This window comes from Podarcis muralis, chromosome 6 (assembly GCF_964188315.1).
Source record: "Podarcis muralis chromosome 6, rPodMur119.hap1.1, whole genome shotgun sequence".
Classification (NCBI taxonomy): Eukaryota; Metazoa; Chordata; class Lepidosauria; order Squamata; family Lacertidae; genus Podarcis; species Podarcis muralis.
Genome location: NC_135660.1, coordinates 33,845,882 through 33,864,182, shown reverse-complemented (window position 1 = coordinate 33,864,182; position 18,301 = coordinate 33,845,882). Strand labels below are relative to the sequence as shown.

The following is an 18,301-nucleotide window of genomic DNA, read 5'->3' as shown; positions in this document are numbered from 1 at the left end:
AGTGCAAGATGGAAAGTCACAGAGATCCCCCATATATCACTGAAACTAGACCAAGAGCATTCTCTGTTCACAATGTGACAGATGGATGCTTTACCTTGGAAGGCAGTGGTTTCCTAGATTTTATTTTTCATTTCCTACAATGTTATCCTGCCTTTCCTCCCAAAAGCTGAAAACAGCATGGGGATCTGGATTGCTCACCCCAATGTAACCTCACACAAACTGTGTGTAGAAGACAGGCTGCCCTGGGGTCATCAGTGATCTTCACAGGCAAGAGGGAATTTGAACCTACATTTCATAGACCAGGTTTAACACTTTAACCACCACACCACACTGTCTGTGACGTAACATGGTGTATGCTGTTATTTGATTTAGAAATACAGTGGTACCTCAGGTTAAGTACTTAATTCGTTCCGGAGGTCCGTACTTAACCTGAAACTGTTCTTAACCTGAAGCACCACTTTAGCTAATGGGGCCTCCTACTGCTGCCGCGCCGCCAGAGCACGATTTCTGTTCTCATCCTGAAGCAAAGTTCTTAACCTGAAGCACTGTTTCTGGGTTAGCGGAGTCTGTAACCTGAAGCGTATGTAACCTGAGGTACCACTGTATAGAATCTGTGATTATTAACAACCATCAATTTCTGAAACTCCCAGTTCAGTCTTTTAAAAAATCATTTGCACATGTGTTCATGGGCAAGGATACTCACTGCATTCTTCATGATGTATTCTGTAGTAATGTTTTCAACATCTTCCACAGTATAGGACAATACATCAAGGCCACATGGATAGCTTTCATTAGTCATCAACAACTGGTAATATTCTTCATTGGCTACAGGAGAACAAAGTTTATATTTTGAATAACACTGTTTAAATTAAATCATATTCTGTAAAAATACATGGTAGTCTAATTAGAACAGAAAAGTAGCTCAGGAATATGCATTCTACCACCAAGGTTTCCAGAGGCTTAAACAAACATTAAGAAAAGACAACCTTTTCTATATATCTTCAGGTTGCTAAGCAGGTAGATGGTAATCCCCTCCCCCACCTTGGGTTATGACACCAGCTCTCAGGTGGCAGGTAAGGCGAGAGAGAGAGAGAGTGTGTGTCTAAACACACAAGTGGTATCTTGTTTTAGAGCAGTTAATTTGAAATTTTTACTCTGCAATGCTTTCACACTGTTCATCTGCAATACATGTTCATACTGAATAGATATCAAACAAGTCCCACCTTTTAGCTGAAGAAAGTAAAGACCAAGAAGAGGAAGGTTATGACAAATGAAATGTTCCAGGAATCCAACCAGTATACCAAGAGACACAGTTATTAATTCAGAATCCCTCTTGCTGCTTCCTACTGAAGTTCAACAATGAAGTTTAAATTTCACTGATTCAACAGAAAGGTCTGATATAGTTACCTCTAACTTGCTTAATGCTTCCAAGTGCATACTTCAGCGTTGCCAGGATACTAGGTTTGCCTTTGATCCTTTTATCAGGAGGAAGATGCCTTTTTAATTCCTGCAATGTTTTTATTAGTTCCTTCTGGGTTTTAGATTTAGATGGTAGTTCGCTGCTAGACAACATGAACAAAAACAATTCTGGTTGAAATGTAGCTTTTTATTCTGCAAAGCCCAAGTTCTTAATGTTTATTACTTAAGAAAGCAAAATGATTAACTGGATGGAGACTGGGTATACATTGCTCTTAAGACTTGAGATTTATAATTATTTCTTCCTTACATGGAGTGTTTGTTCATATAAGGATCTAAAAGATGTGTGGTATGATCATTCTTAATTTACCGTTATTTAATATAAAAGAGATTACTTGAGAGAAGACCCAATGGAATTAATGGACAAGACTAATTTAGGTCTCTTTATTTCAATGGGTGAGATCCAACTGCAGCAGCTGTTAGTGCAACACAATTCTTGTAGTAGAAGCTCTATTCTTAATGTAGTAGGGATGCCCTCGTGGGATTTCACAGGTCAGTCTGACTTCCTGTGAGATCTCATGACAGCATCCCTACTCATCCCAGAGCCAGCACATCAAGCAGGCCTTGCCTTAGAAGCAAGGTAGAGAGCTTAAAAGTTATTTTGGTGCCTGGTAACAAGAGGACACAGAGTGAAAAGAACATTCAAACTCTGGCCTTGCTTTCTGTTCAGCATGCCGACTCTGGTCCCTCTTCACTGTTCGTGGCAGCCCAGCTCCAAGGGAAGCATGCTTTTGACTATAGGTGACTTTTGCGTATACACTTTACCCTTGGAACCGAACCCCCTCATAAGATGTGAGCATGTTACATTTCAAGTTAGGACTTAAAAACCACCAACACTCTCAGTATCTCCATATAAATGACTGATGAGTGGGGCATATCCTATCCAAGGCACCATATTGGATGATTTTGTAGCTACATTAGTGCAAGTTACATATACATTCTCTCTCTCTCTCTCTCTCTCTCTAATTCATTCATACAACCAAAACTACTATGTAGCATCATTACCTTTTATAGCAGTCTAAAGATTCCATGATCATAGTTGCTTCTTTCCCATTTTCTTCACCCTCATTGCTATGTGAATCATGCCCACTGGAGTAATTTTCACTTGCATCATTTGCACTGGATCCACCATTCATTTCAATATCTTCCTGAAGGGCTTCCAAATTCTGTTCGTTCTTCATTTGAATATCCATGTTTTCTGCATTTGCCATTTCCAAATAGTCACTCATTTTGAGCAAAGAACTTCAGGGTCAATGACTGTTATAAAATATTTTCAAAGAGTTCAAATTGTTTCATATAGTTCAGAATCCAGCTCCTCCGTTATAGAACAGAACACCTGTACTTAGCATAAGCTGCCGTACAGTTCTGATATTTTTAAAGCCATCTTTGTTATCAGTATTCAGCATTTTCAAATTTTACATCTGAGTTCACCTAGGAGGAAGAAAAACATTTGTTGAATGAGCATGCAAAGAACTACTGGCTGAATCTAGATGAAGTTAGTCACACTTTGGTACCACTGAAGTCAGCAGATCTTAAATGTATACAACATAGTTTGCATCTAACCCCATAAATATTAATTGTGAAAAAATGTGTTAATATTCTGGTTGTATTAACAAAATTAGTATATTGTTGCAGGTCATATGGTACATAATCACTTTAGATTTTCTGGTTCACCATTTCTATATAAATGATGGAAGGTTAGAGAAATTGTCCAAAAGCGCTTTCAGAGTTAGTCTCATTTAGGAGACAATATAACCCTGATGAACCAAAGGTTTATATACCCTAACTGAATTTTCTAGACATTTTACATCTTGACCCAAATTTCACAAACATGCAACACTCTTCTTCCCAATTATCTAGAGATGCATGCAAGATAATTTGTTTTGGTTGAAAGAGGAATTGCACTTTATGGGCACTGCTAAACTACATGCCAACTACAAGCTAAACTCCTGCCAACCTTGCAGTTCGAAAGCACGTCAAAGTGCAAGTAGATAAATACCGTATTTTTCGCTCTATAACACGCACCTGACCATAACACGCACCTAGTTTTTAGAGGAGGAAAACAAGAAAAAAAATATTCTGAATCAAATGTTGTACTAAACTATTTAATAAACAACCAGTATATCAGAATCATATTACAACCATGTAAAGTGAACAGCAGTCAACAGTGGCATTAAGAACCATCATCACTGTCATTAACAAATGAAGAGAGAATTTTAGGTTCGAGTACTCTTCTAGTCTTCTGTGAACCCCCAGAACTCAGTGCTAGAGTCAGAATCTATGAAGTTCAGCTCCTCACAATCACTGGCATCACTTTCTTCGCCATCTTCATATAAAATCTCATCTTCTTTTGAATCCAAACCATTGCTAATGCCACATTTCTTGAATGACTGTGCAATGATTTCCTCCTTCACCGAGTGCCATGATGTTTTCACCCATTCACAAACTTGAGTGATAGTGGGCCTCTTCACTCGTCCAGTAGGTGTCAGATCATGATTACCAGCAGCCATCCATTTGTTCCACTCTTCTCGTATAAAGACCTTAAATGGCTTGTTGATGGAAACGTCGAGAGGTTGCAACTGGCTGGTAAGACCTCCAGGAATTACAGCTAGATGAGTCTTTGCTTCTTTAAAGCACTTTTTTGTAGTTTCGCTAATATGTGCTCTAAACTGGTCCAGTACTAATAAGGCAGGTTTTTTCAAAAGCCCTCCAGGACGTTTGGACCACACTTTTTCAACCCATACTCTCATTCCATTTTCGTCCATCCATCCTTTCTCATGAACATGTACAACAATTCCTCGTGGAATCACTTCTTTTGGAAATGTTTTCCTTTTGAAAATTAACATGGGTGGCAATTTGGTGCCGTCTGCACAGCAGGACAACACAACCGTGTAATGGGTTTTCTCATGTCCGGAGGTTTTCACAGCAATAGTTTTGGCACCTTTCAGATCAACAGTCCTATTAGATGGCACATCAAAGGTTAGCGGGACCTCATCCATATTCCCAATCTGGCCAATTTCAAATCCATTTCTCTTCCTAGCATCAATTACAAATTTATGAAAAGACAGAATCTTAGATTCATATTCTTCTGGCATTTTTTGTGCAATTCTAGTTTTCGTGCGCATAGCAAGGCCACATCGCTTCATAAATCTGTAGCACCATGATGGTGAGCCAGTAAAATCATGAATGCCTTTCTCTAAAGCAATGCGTTTGGCTTCATATATTATCATTTTTGTGGAGACTGTGAAGCCATTATTGCGGTGACGTGTGATCCATTCTTTCATGGCCACGTCCAACTGTGGCCACTTTGCAGCATGTCCACGAAAAGTGTGCTTATTTTTATCTGCTTTTTGCAGCTGATCCTCCTGTTTCCTCCAATCTCTTATCATTCTTTCTGTTGGAGGTGGCCCAAAATGTCTCTCTGCTGCTCTGTTTCCATGCTCCTTAGCATATTTTACTACCTCTAGTTTAAAAGGAATCTTATATGCTAGTCTTCTCTGCTTTATCATGCTTATCAGAACAGGGGAGGTTTTCTGCAAGAAAATACCAGTACAGTTTTCTGCAAGAAAATGATGAAGGAACTGTCAGTAATGTATGGTATCTCCAATACAGTGATGAAGGAAGGGGGGGAGATCACATTTCTCCTAGGCAAAGCAGCCAACTCCTATAGGCCTAGGTGCCTTCACCCCCCCCATTAATATTTGAGGGAGTCATCCTCCCCCCATGCCAATGGGCATTGCCATTCATATAAGGTACCAGTGTGCATGCACTTTGTCTTGAGATCATTGCAGTCTGTGAGATGGGGCTTACCTGTACCTGCCCCCCCAATATTTTATTGAAGTTGGAAGAGGGAGGGAGAGCTCACATTTCTCCTAGGCAAAGCAGCCAACTATGGGCCTAGGTGCCTTCACCCCCCCATTAATATTTGAGGGAGTCATCCTCCCCCCATGCCAATGGGCATTGCCATTCATATAAGGTACCAGTGTGCATGCACTTTGTCTTGAGATCATTGCAGTCTGTGAGATGGGGCTTACCTGTACCTGCCCCCCCCAATATTTTATTGAAGTTGGAAGAGGGAGGGAGAGCTCACATTTCTCCTAGGCAAAGCAGCCAACTCCTATGGGCCTAGGTGCCTTCACCCCCCCATTACGGTAAATATTTGAGGGAGTCATCCCCCACCCCCCATTGTGGTATGTGAAGTGGGGCTTACCTGGCTGCCCCCCAATATTGTTTGAAGTTGGAAGAGGAAGGAAGGGAGGGAAGGAAGAGAGAGAGGGGGGGAACTCACATTTGTGCAGCTGCCTTGCCTCGAATGGGAGCAAAAAGAGGAGGAGGAGACACAGGGACACGAGCCTTGTAAGCCGCTTTGTTTGAATTTACCGGTGAGGTGCTGGGGGATGGACGGAAAGGGATGCCCTCTTTGTCCCTCCTTCCGGCTCATTGTAAAGAAAGCAGAGCTGCTTACATGTGTGTAAGGGAGAGCCATAGAGCAGGCAGACACTGAGAATCTGAATGCACTCAGCTGTTGCCGGCTTGCCTCCCAGCGACGGAGGAGAGGCTGCAGAAAAGCCAGCAACCAGGCAGACAGGCTGCACTCAGCTTTGCCGGCTTGCCTCCCAGCGAGGGATGAGGAGAGGCTGCAGAAAAGCCATAGAGTAGGCAAGCCGGCAAGCAGGCAGACACGCTGCACTCAGCTTTGCCGGCTTGCTTCCCAGCGAGGGATGAGGAGAGGCTGCAGAAAAGCCATAGAGTAGGCAAGCCGGCAAGCAGGCAGACACGCTGCACTCAGCTTTGCCGGCTTGCTTCCCAGCGAGGGATGAGGAGAGGCTGCAGAAAAGCCATAGAGTAGGCAAGCCGGCAAGCAGGCAGACACGCTGCACTCAGCTTTGCCGGCTTGCTTCCCAGCGAGGGATGAGGAGAGGCTGCAGAAAAGCCATAGAGTAGGCAAGCCGGCAAGCAGGCAGACACGCTGCACTCAGCTTTGCCGGCTTGCTTCCCAGCGAGGGATGAGGAGAGGAGAGCCTGCAGAAAAGCCATAGAGTAGGCAAGCCGGCAAGCAGGCAGACACGCTGCACTCAGCTTTGCCGGCTTGCTTCCCAGCGACGGAGGAAGAGGAGAGGCTGCAGAAAAGCCAGCAAGAGCGGCTGCTCCCGCCTGCATTCGCTCCATAACACGCACACACATTTCCCTTTATCTTTTAGTGGGGAAAAACTGCGTGTTATGGTCCGAAAAGTACGGTAGGTACTGCTCCGGCGGGAAGGTAAACGGCATTTCTGTGCACTGCTCTGGTTTCGCCAGAAGCGGCTTAGTCATGCTAGCCACATGACCTGGAAGTTGTACGCTGGCTCCCTCGGCCAGTAAAGCAAGATGAACCCCAGAGTTGTTCGCGACTGGACTTAACTGTCAGGAGTCCTTTACCTTTTTAAACTACATTACTACTGCTAGCCATACTTGGATACTTTCTATTATGAAACTTACTGTACTAATCCTCTTATACCAAGAAACAGCCTTGAACAAAATAGCAGCAAGTAACAAGAGGGAATAAGCAAATAATTGGATATAAGTATTTGCAGAGCCATAAATCTATATTGAGAGATATGGTCATCTACTGGGATCACATCATGAAAGACAACTGTCATGCCTTACCTTATATTTTAAAAAGAAAGGTTGGCATAAATGTACCATACATCACGGTCCCTCCCAGCTAGCATCAAAAAGCACAACCTAGGTCCAGAATGCAATGCACTTAAACCTTGTTTCTTCCTCTTCTAATGTTAATTCTCAGCCATTAGGATCCGGACACCTCTAGAACTATAAAATATAAGAGAAATACCTGGAATCCCACCCCAATGATGTTCTCTACAAATATTTTGGAAGCACATAAATGACAAAGATGGTCTGTTATGCCAACCCTGTAACAAATAACTATTTAGCCTTTCATTTACAAAAGAGCACTAAGATCTGATTGTCCTTAGACCTTCATAGTTTGCAATTAGATTTTTCACTGACAAGTGGATTTTTCAAGCAACCTCTTGATGTATTTAATAACTCTGGAACAAAAGGTATGAGAAGGGGGGAAAAGCATTACAACTTAAACTAGGTTTATACAGAAGTACCCATGAAATCCAAAAAATGTTACACTATAAAATAGTTTCTAACAGATACAGAATTAATCAGAGCTCAAGAGCAGATAGCATTTTAAGACCAGTGTGGTATTTACAAAGGAAAGTACTTATTCCCCCCAAAACACACACACTAGCAATTTTTAAAAATTATTTTATTTATTTAATAAAATTTATACACCACTTGATCGTAAAAAAAATCAAAGCGGTTTCCAAAAAGATAAAACCAAGATATTAGAAAAAATTTACAATACATGAAAACTTTTTCATTAAACAAAAAATTCAAAACATTTAGACTAATTCCTAAGCATACTTTAAGAGGATGTGAGTTCCACTAAACTACTCAGTCACCAAGGTATCAGATGTATGTGTGTGGGGGTGTGTGTGTTCTTATTATAGTAAATTAAGAATTAAGGATTTTAAAGATTGAAAACATACCAAGCACCTGCTTTAGGGGACACACCTTTTTCACAGGCTTCGAGTCAGTCAAACGGTTCTTTAGAAGAGCAGAACTCGCACCTGTAGCATTAACAAAGACAGTTGTAAATTGGCAGTTTTTGCAATGAAAAAATCCAAACTTTCAAAAAAAAAATTTCCTTCCAATAGAACCTTAGAAACCAACTAAGTTTGTTATTGGTATGAGCTTTCGTGTGCATGCACACTTCTTCAGATACACTGAAACAGAAGTCACCAGACCCTTGTATATAGTGGGAGGGTGGGGAGGGGTATTACTCAGAAGGGTGGTGGGAATGGGTGATTGGCTGATAGATGTGGTAAACCTGTTGACGACTTTCTGTTATAGTAACAGGTGTAGATTTATTTATTTTCAATCACTCCCACAGTACAATTCAAATAAAATAAGGACCATTATATGCAACACATTTGCTTTCTTAACACCACAGTGCAACTATGAAATTGACAACTAACCAGCACCTTATACTAGAAAAGTGCTGACCACTACATACTTCCAGCTAAAACTCAGAAATAACACACTGCCTCCAGCCAAGCCTTACAACATAACCATATTTGTTCGAGTTACTGGGACAGGGATTTACCGGTAAATAAGGAAGATGCATATTAGAAATTAATGCCTCAACATTTGTTTTTTAGGAAGAAGAGTGATCATGGTACATTCAGGCATGGCTAACATTTTAACATGCCACTTTTTTTTAATAGAGGCATTCATACCTCTTGTAGGAACAGACCAAGCACCTCTCTCCTGAAAATCCAAGTCTCCTAGTCAGGTTTGCAACATTTAATGCAAGTTAATATTCTAATACCATTTCCTGCTTAATCAAGAAAAACTAAACTTTTCTAAACTTCAAATGGTTCCACCATTTTTATTTGCATTCCTCAAGAGAAATAAAGTGGAGATGTAACAGATCTGTTAAATTGCCCCCAGTTATACCTAAGAACAAAGGTTGCATCCCTACCACGTACAGTGGTACCTCCGGTTACGAACTTAATTCGTTCCGGAGGTCCGTGTGTAACCCGAAACAGTTCTGAACATGAGGCGCACTTTCGCTAATGGCACCTCCCACTTCTGCCGCGCCACCAGCATGCAACTTCCACTTGCATCCCGGGGCAAAGTTCGCAACCGGGAGCATCTATTTCCGGGTTAGTGGAGCTAGAAACCTGAAGCATTTGTAATGAGGACGGTATGTAACACGGGGTTCCACTGTACTGTTCATTGTAACCATCATTAACTGACAGTGCAAAGCTGTGCGTGTTTGCTCAGAAATAGGTCCCATTGAGTTCAAAAGAGCTTTCCTCCAGGTAAGTGGGTATGGCAGCTTTTGCCAACCTGGACCCCTCCAGATGTTTTGTACTACAACTCATGCACAACCTTACTAGCTGGGGCTGAAGTGAGTTTTAATCCAAAATACCTGGGGGGAACCAGGTCAGCAAATGCTGGTAAACAGAACTGCACTCACAGTTTGCCAATAGTCTTCAACAGCAGACACATATTTCCATCTCATAACCATCTCCAGATTCTCACTACAGATACTATAAGAATTAATTTGCTTGTTGCTATGTTACTTAGTAACTAGGCCTTTTTGGCAATGAAAACCAGTCTGTCATAGCTATGTGCCATGTGTTTACATAATAGCTTAATGACAAAATGTTTTCACTGACTCAGCTATGAGCAAGCTACATTTGTTACTAAAATCATCTTTGCACACAAATAGGTCTATGACCAATCCTCTACTTGTCCTTTCTATCATATGCTTCTGTATGTTCAATGTATGTTTAAATGAAAAGCTGTCAAGAAACACCAATATTGTAACATTTGTTTTCAAAAGAGAACCATTCTTACAAATGAGGTAAGGGTTTTCATAAAAGGAAGCTGAAAAGGTAAATTAAAGATGTTATTTGACCTGCCCTGAATCTGACACTTTAACCCCTTAATTATATTGGATTTCAGTGTAAAGTCTTGTCCATATGACGAAACAAGAGGGCTCCACAAATTCTGTCAAAACTGAGAAAGCAAGTGTTCTATACATTAAGGCCAACACATTTAAATACGATAAGAGTGGGAAACTAGGGAGAGAAAAAACTGATTAAGGATAAGGGACACTGCAGAGAAGTTGAATGAGTTATTTGCATCTGTCTTCTCTGCAGAAGATACAATTCGAAGTCATTATTTCAGGAATGGTATCTGAAGAGCAGAGTGGAACAGTGACAACCGATGAAATTCTCAGACTTGGCAACAAAACTAAGAATTAGAAAGTCACAAGACAGAATGTCTTGGAAACGACAGGCAAATTAGCTTAAAGATTATATATATATATATATATATATATATATATATATATACATAAACACACACACACACACACACACACACACACACGAGTGCATACACATATAGCAGAACAAACCTCACAAAAAAGAAGAATCAGCATGGATTTTGCAAAGCATAGTCCTGCCTCACCAAACTTTTCAGTTCTTTGCCAGTGTCAACAAGCATGTGGATGGGAATTATTTGGCAGACATTCTAGTCATGGACTTTCAAACAGCATTTGACCAAGGTTTTCATTAAAAAAAATCTGGGTCCTCTTATGGTTCACTATCTTCTGACAATTGGGGAAGCAATGATAAAGTAACTTTCCCTGCCTTTCAGAACCAACATCATTGTTAAAATCAACTCTGAATTACCGGTACAAAAAAAACAATAAATCATGAGTCCTAAGTCAGGCAACTGAAAAGGACCTCTAACTAGCAGGCTTTTAATGGGAAATCAATGGGGGGGGGGGATAGTAGACTGCACCAGTGGTTTATTATGAAAACCACAAGCCTCAGGCCAGGGCCTTGTTAGCCTGTATGAAAATCCAACACTGGTCAGAACAGCTTCAATTCCATCATCAGAAAAAATCAATCAAGTACAGGGCCAAGTACAGATATTCTCAAGTACTCTGCCACCTTGCCATGGGCCACTTGAATGGACCTCGTAGATCACAGCCTGAGAACCTCTATTGCAGAGCATGACATGATTGCCTCTTTTTGATTCAGGATATATGAATCCCAAAGTATAGCGGGTAGGGAAAAAATAAGAGCACTGGGAGAAAGGAACAGAAGAATTGCCAACAAAAATAGATAAGATGTCATACTGAAGTTGCTGAAAATATCACCTTCTAGTCTTTAACAGAATAAGTTTTGTTCAGCCCAAATGTCCATCATTTGCTCCCCATTTTGTACTAGAGCTGACCACCATCTTAAAAGTTTCCAGTTCCACGTTTGTCTTTCTACTACTAAAGAGCTTTCAAAATTCCACTCCTGTGTTTCATAAAAAGCAGCAAGGTTCTTCCTTGTAATTCCAGGCCACAAGTACAGTTACATAAATGACTGTGTCAGAGGCACACAAACAGCACACCTGCTTAAAGGAACACAGCAGAAACTTGAAATATCACTTCTGATAAAAACATCTCACCTAGTTTCAACTTCTAATCAACTCCACCTATCAACTGCTATAAATGATGTATCAATTAGAGCTCCAATCCTATGCACATCTACTTGTGGAAAAGCCTTATCAATAAGGTGAAAATTACTTCTGTATAGGATTAGACTACAGTACAAGTTCTTAAAGGTATTTTACATCACTGGGAAAGGCTGCAGCAGGTGTTTTCCTTGCAAATAACATTCTGAAATCCCAAACCAATGAGAATTACTCAATGCAGTATTTTTTGAAGTACTATACTGCTAGTATCAGGATGTTTTAATATTTTAAAGATGAGAGTGACATGAAAGTTTACTATCCAAACTAGTTTTAAAAAGCAAAATTATAAAGTCTTTTGAGAAAGCAAAAGATATAACTCGCCATTCCTTCTCAACAATGCCCATTTACTTATGCTGCCCATACACTATCTATGAATAAAGCAGGTGTGCTACTCTGAATTTACCAGAGGAGTACTAAAAGACGAAATACTGTATCATTTTTGTAATCTACAAAACTATTAAAAATCCAGACCAATTTAACCACTATCTAAAATGATAGCCATTCAGCATCAGCAAACATTCGCATAATCAATCATAAACCTAGGGACTTGTTGCTCAAGACACAACTAATCTCAGTTACATCACATCATTCTGCAATGAACTTGGGAGGCGGGGGCGGGTGGGGACCGTACAAAATTAACAAGGCATGCAACCAGCCAACGGGAAAAGTTTACAGCACCTAGAATTAAAAACACATCTTGGCTCACTGAAAGCGCAAGTGAAGCATTAAGTGTAAACCATTATTCTATCCTACCACCTAACGCTAGGCTCAAAGGATTAGAGAAAGCCACCCTGGCAACCCTTGCGCAGCTTACCTGACAGCTCGCCTCCCGCCCCCCCAAACGTACAAAGCGTGTAGTACTGCCTTCAACGGAGCCTATGCAGAGTTTGGCCACGACTGACAGACGGAAAGCAGCCCAGTGACCCAGCGGTGGCCTAAGCGATCCGGTAGTGTCAGTCACTTACAACCCCCCCATGGGAATCAACTCCAAGGAGCCTTCGCCCCCCCCCCTAAAATATTTGACGGGGCCGCCCCCTCCACAAGTTGATGGGCATAGTCATTCAAATGCTGTTCGCGCACCACGTCATGTGATCGATTATGCGGAGCAGGGCTCACCTGCCCTCCCCCCCCCCCAATATTTTATTCCAGTTGGCGCTCCAAGGGGCTCGCTCCGGTGCGCGCATTTCAGGAGGAGTGCAGCCTTATTATTAGTAGCACACTTACACAACCCAGGCACGCGCGAGGCCACTTCTTAAAAACTTCCGCTGCATCCCGATCCCCACGTGTCCTTCGGCTGCCGCCGCCCCCCCACGCCTTCACCGGGGGTCGCAAAAGCCACGCAGCTACATTACCTGCTGCACTTCATACCGCCGCTTTTCATGCCCAAGCACCTCGTTTCCTTGAATCCCATTTAAAAAAGAGAAAAGAAAGACGACCCCCCCCCCCACTGCCACACAACGAAACGCCTCAGAAGAGGAAACGTGGGAACCTCCTCCTCCTCCTCCTGGTTCAGATTAGTTAAGCCCCTCCATCCCTCCGATACAGAGGCAGGAGACCCCCCCCCCACGAAACCAAACCAACCCAGGCATTTTCTCCCGCGCACAAAAGCAGCCTCGGCTCCACCGGCGCTGCCCCCTTCCAGCCGCCCTTTTCCTCCCGCAGGAAGGGGGTGTGACCGGCAGGGAAAAGGCCAGGCCTCCCCGCCCCGCAAACACCACCAGCGAAGCTTGCTTACCCTGACCGAGGCTCCCGCGCCCCGGCGGTGGCGGCGGGCGCGAGGAGCGGCAGACCCGCCTGCGGAAGCCGCCGGTTATACAACGAGTGACGCTGCCTGCCTCGAAAGGGCTCCGCGGGGGCGGCAAACGGGGCCGGGGAGAAGGACGGGAGCGGCCGGCAGTCCTTCCTTCGCCCACCCCTTCCCTCGTTTCTCCCCTCAACGGCTCACTCGCCGCCGCCGCCGCCTCTTCCTACCCCGGGAAGCCGCCCCCTCACAGCCCGGCAAACTCCGGGCTTCATACCGTCAGAAACGTGACCGTGCCTGAGGGAGCCCGCTCGGGCGGGCGGGGATTGGCTGAGGCGAAGCCATATCTGCATACCGGGTGGGCCGCGCCGCCGCTCGGGGAGCCTCCATTGGCCGCGGCGGACGCCACTCGAGTTGCATAAGCCTCACGTGTGACTCCATGTTTCTTCGGCAAGTGGGCTAGTAGAAGTGGCGGCGGGTGGAGCGATGTTGTTTCTCGGTGCGGCGCTGCTCGCCTTCTCCGGCTCGCTTCAGCCAAGGAAGGGGCGGCTTCCCGGAGGAGCCCGGGGAAGGGGACGGCCAGCCGACCGGCGTCCTGAATTGCCGGCGCCCTAGGCATAGGAGGACGTTTTCCCCGCGTGTCCTGGAGGGTTAGCGGGGTGGGAAGGCTTCTGCAGGGCCGGCCCCGTCGTTGGGCCTGCAGGCGAAGCTACCCCAAGGAGGCAGCAAATCTGGGGTGTCATGAAACAGCAGTTTGGGCTGGCCCTGAGAGTCTGCCTTTCTGTGCGAGGAAAACAGGATAGATGGTGTTCCTTTGATAAGCAGTGGGGTGGCCCTGATTTAAATAGCCCACATGACGCGACTGCTTTAAACATTAAAAGCATTAAAAACATTAGGGTGGTATGTTGTTATTATATATTAATTTATACCCCTTCCTGTTCCCTGATGGGACTCAAGGCACCTTAAAGATCACTGAAGAAGAAACCACTAAAAATGTAGAAAAAAGCAATTAAACATTGGTAAATTATAGATAGATAGATTTAATTCTGTTAAAACCATGCAAATAGTTACAATAAAAAGCATGACACCAGCCCTTTCATTAAAAGCAGTCAGTTCCCCAAAGCTTCTTGAAACAAAGTCCTCATCTGTCCACAATGAGCAATTAAATGTTGGGCTTTTCTACATTTCCATTTGGTCCGTGTCCTACTGTTTACTGTCAACTGTTGATTGGGTTTTCTGCAAGTTGACGTTTGTTGTGATACGGTGGGGGAAGAAGGGAAAGGAGAATGTTAGCCGCTTTGAGACTCCTGGTAGTGATAAAGTGGGGTATCAAATCCAAACTCCTCCTCTTCTACAGTGGCAAGCTGGGTTTTCCCAGGGGAAGTGGGACAAAATATAAAACCTCTTGGACCTGTGCCTAGAAGTCACAGTCCAAATGGAAGAAATTGTGAAACAGAGGGAAGTGGATTAGTGCTACACTTCTAAACATGTTTTGAGGGAAGAGAAGAAATGTTCTTTCTGCCTGTTGGATTAGCTGGTGCCTTCACAGTCTTTTACATCAATTAAATGAGCTGCTTTTGATGTTAACATTTTCAATAAGGAAATCCGCTAGGAGCAAGTGCTCTCCACCTCTGTGCAAAGGGCCAGATTAAGGGTAAAGCAAACTTAATTAAGGTAGAGGAGGGATGATGACGTAAAACTAGTAATTACAAATGTAGTTATTGCATCACAGAAGTTGCTAACCCTGCAGAGCCATTCATTACTTCTGGCGTCAAGTACATTGGTTTGGTAATGAAGTTGCACCTAACTGGTTTTAAAGAATGGGCTCAAATGAGCCTGTTACCTTTCACTTCATCTGTCTTACAATTTTTTCAACATCAGGATGTAGAAAAGATTATAGTATGTTCGTTTTTTGTTGTGCCTCAGAGTATTTCAAAGTGTGTTGGGGATTCCTTTTTTTAAAAAAAAAATATTTATTAAAAGTTTAAAGATTACAAAAAAAAGAAAAAAGAGGAAACAACAAAAAGATTCAACAAAACACACACTACAATACATAAAAAAGAAAAAAAGGTACATAAAAGCCAATACAACAATACCAAAAAAAACACACCCACAGATCCCATATTGCATATCTTTATCTTTCATGTGCTTGTTTCATTGACCTCCTCACACCTCCCTTTTTGTGTTCTAGTTTAATTAGTTGTTTCAGCAAATTCTTTCCATCTTTCTCAATTTTTATTAAATAATTTATCTTAACAGTCTAACCTATTAATTAACTCAGCAGTTCCTTTCCATCTTACACCATATTCTGTTATTCAATTTGCCTTAATTTATTTAACCTTGTCTTACCATAAAATACCTTAAAGCTTAAAACTTAATACTTATTTATACATAACTCCTTATATCGTTTCTACTAAAGCCAGATAGTTTCATTCCAACATTTCCCCTAATATTCATTAATTTTACACTAATTCTCAAAATATTTTTTTTTAAAAAAAGCTTTCTTCCAATCTTCATCCAACGTCTCTTTTTCCTGATCTCGGGTTATGTCAGTCCTTACTGTCCATTCCATCTAGTCCATCAACCTGGTGCTCTTGTGTCCGAGGCTCTTAAGTCTCTTCCATGTCCCTTCTGCAGATCTTCTTCTTGTTTATACCTGCACTTTCCCTTGTCTTTTGTTGGTCTCTTTCTTAATTTCTTTCCTTTCTCATTGAGGAGTAGGTCTCTGGGAGATTCCAGCCCAAAATTATCTCCATCTCCCCTCATCAGACCAGCCCATTCCCCACAGTCCCACTCCCCACAGTCAGCAGTGTGATCCAAAAAATATTTAGAAGCATGTTTCAAAGTCCCTCCGAGGTTAAGAGCCCCCACAGCTCCAGACTCCCCCTGGCCCACTCCAAATTCAATCTTCAAAAACAGCGGCTTATTCTCCTGCAGGGCCTCGGGTCTCTCCATTTGTATTACTTGAGGTGCAGCCGCAACCTCCTCCATTATCTTCTGCACTTGCACTTGCCCAGTCAAAACAGGTTCCTGAGTTGGTCCCTGAATAGTTTCTGTATCAGTATTCCCTGTTTGTCCGAAGTTACTGACTACAACAGTCATCAAATCCATCTTCTCAGTCATCAAATCCATCTGCTCATGCATCTGCTCCAACAAAGCACTTGTCTTGCAAAAAGCAAGCACCAAAACTTCCTCCCAACACATTTTTATTCAAGGTCAAAAGACTGGTCCCACGATCTTAATCTCACAGCTGTAAAGTCCCCAAGTAGACTGCAGCAACAATTTAACAAGCTCACTCTAGAGGAGACAATTTCTATTTGTATCCATCTTTTTAAAGCAAGTCCAACAAAGGAAAGTTACTTTCATTTTTCAAATATTTTGTTTCTTTAGAATGCAAAAGGCAACATTGGAGTCAGTTTGTTTCTCTTTTTTAGCTATCTGTCAAAATGTTCCATTCACAGTCAATGAACATCTCCAACAATTTCTGTCTCTGACACCCCGTTCCCAGGTTTGAGACGGTGAAAACTTATCTTTCTTTACTCTCTCTCCTGCAGGCTTAAACAGTCAAAATTCCCCACCCCCTTTTCTCCTGCTTCCAAGGGGGTTTTAGTGGTTATAAATGAAGGAAATTTAGACCTTTATAAACGACTTTCCAGACTTTAGCTTACAAGGTTTTTGCTTCAGTCTATTTACAAAAGCGGAAGGACTTCCTATTTTGAACCTTCCCGCTTCGGTGCCAAATTAAGATGTTTCTTGATCCAATTTTCCGTTTCTACTCACGGGTACTTATTTAGGGTCCAATTGTCCACAGGAAAAAGTCAGCGCTCTCCGGCAATGGCTGTGCGGCTTCACTTCGCAAAAGTAGCAGTCGATTCAAAACACCGCGCCACTCACCCCACGTCGCTTCGGACCCCCAGAAAAGGGTTTCCCTGCGAGTAGGGGGGGCGCTCCTGGTGTCAGCCGGATCCCACGTTCCCAGGCTTCACCCGCCTGGGATTTTTGAAGGGTCTCTGCCTTCGCCGCGGCGGCAAGACCCAATTTTTGCGGAGCGGGTTCCTCCCGGTTAGAGGAACTCCGCCATTGCCGATGGCGCTAACCCGGAAGTCCTTTTCCAAAGTGTGTTGGGGATTCCACAGTGACAATATCAGTAATGATGGACAGACTTCCTTGAAAGACTATTGCCCATCACCACCAGGCTTCCTAAAATCCAGTTCCTGTGGAGTAACAGTGAAGCCCAACTAGCCATATCAGTGCCCCATGTAAATGCTACCCAGTGTGTCTATAGTCATACAAACTTTTCCGCAGATAAGTTTGGATATCCTGAAAGAATGTTTGAAAATCTGTTTTTAAAGCAACCAATGGAGCGATTTAGAGCAAAGTCACAGTTCATACCCTCTATAGGTGTAAGTTGCTGCTGCTCTTTAACCAAAAAAGGTTGATAAGGCAGCTCTCAGTGATCAATAATAAAATAGGCTTCTGGTCCCACAGGAGGATGTTCCTGTGGAAACAACACAGAGATAATATTCCTTAGTCAACTACAGTATCCATGAAAGCCACTTACAAAAGAGAGAATAGGTAGAGAATACCAGGAATGGGTAATACAGTTATGCCTTGCCCACTTGACACATCACCAATGCCACATTTCCTTTTTTATATAAAAAAATGCAGAAGATACCCGATTACATTATTTCATTTTATGAAATATATTCAGGGTTCCTGAACAGCAAATTTTAAAGTAATCCAGATATTTGTGGAATTGGTGCTTGTTATTTGTTTTTAAAACCTGCCTGCCTTCTGTTTCTTTCACATTTTTTGTCTCCAGCTGTGGAATTGATTCTCCATTGATTCTCAGGAGGTCAGAAAAATTGCCTGACCTCTTTACACATACTTTGTATCCCTTTTAAAAGAGGTAAAATGTTTACTCTGATATCAGCAATATAACACTTGGTTGAAGGCAATATATCT

General features: G+C 42.7%; 1 protein-coding gene across 1 annotated transcript in view; it reads right to left on the bottom strand.

Moving 5' to 3' along the window:
* PER2 (period circadian regulator 2) overlaps window positions 1-13,640 on the bottom strand; it is a 32,437-nt gene extending 18,797 nt beyond the window's left edge. The window contains 5 exon segments of the mRNA XM_028731014.2: window positions 704-825; window positions 1,408-1,562; window positions 2,482-2,907; window positions 8,037-8,117; window positions 13,331-13,640. Of these exon segments, the coding sequence (XP_028586847.2) occupies window positions 704-825; window positions 1,408-1,562; window positions 2,482-2,705 (501 nt within the window). The 5' untranslated portion in view covers window positions 2,706-2,907; window positions 8,037-8,117; window positions 13,331-13,640.
* Window positions 13,641-18,301: the final 4,661 nt, after the last annotated feature.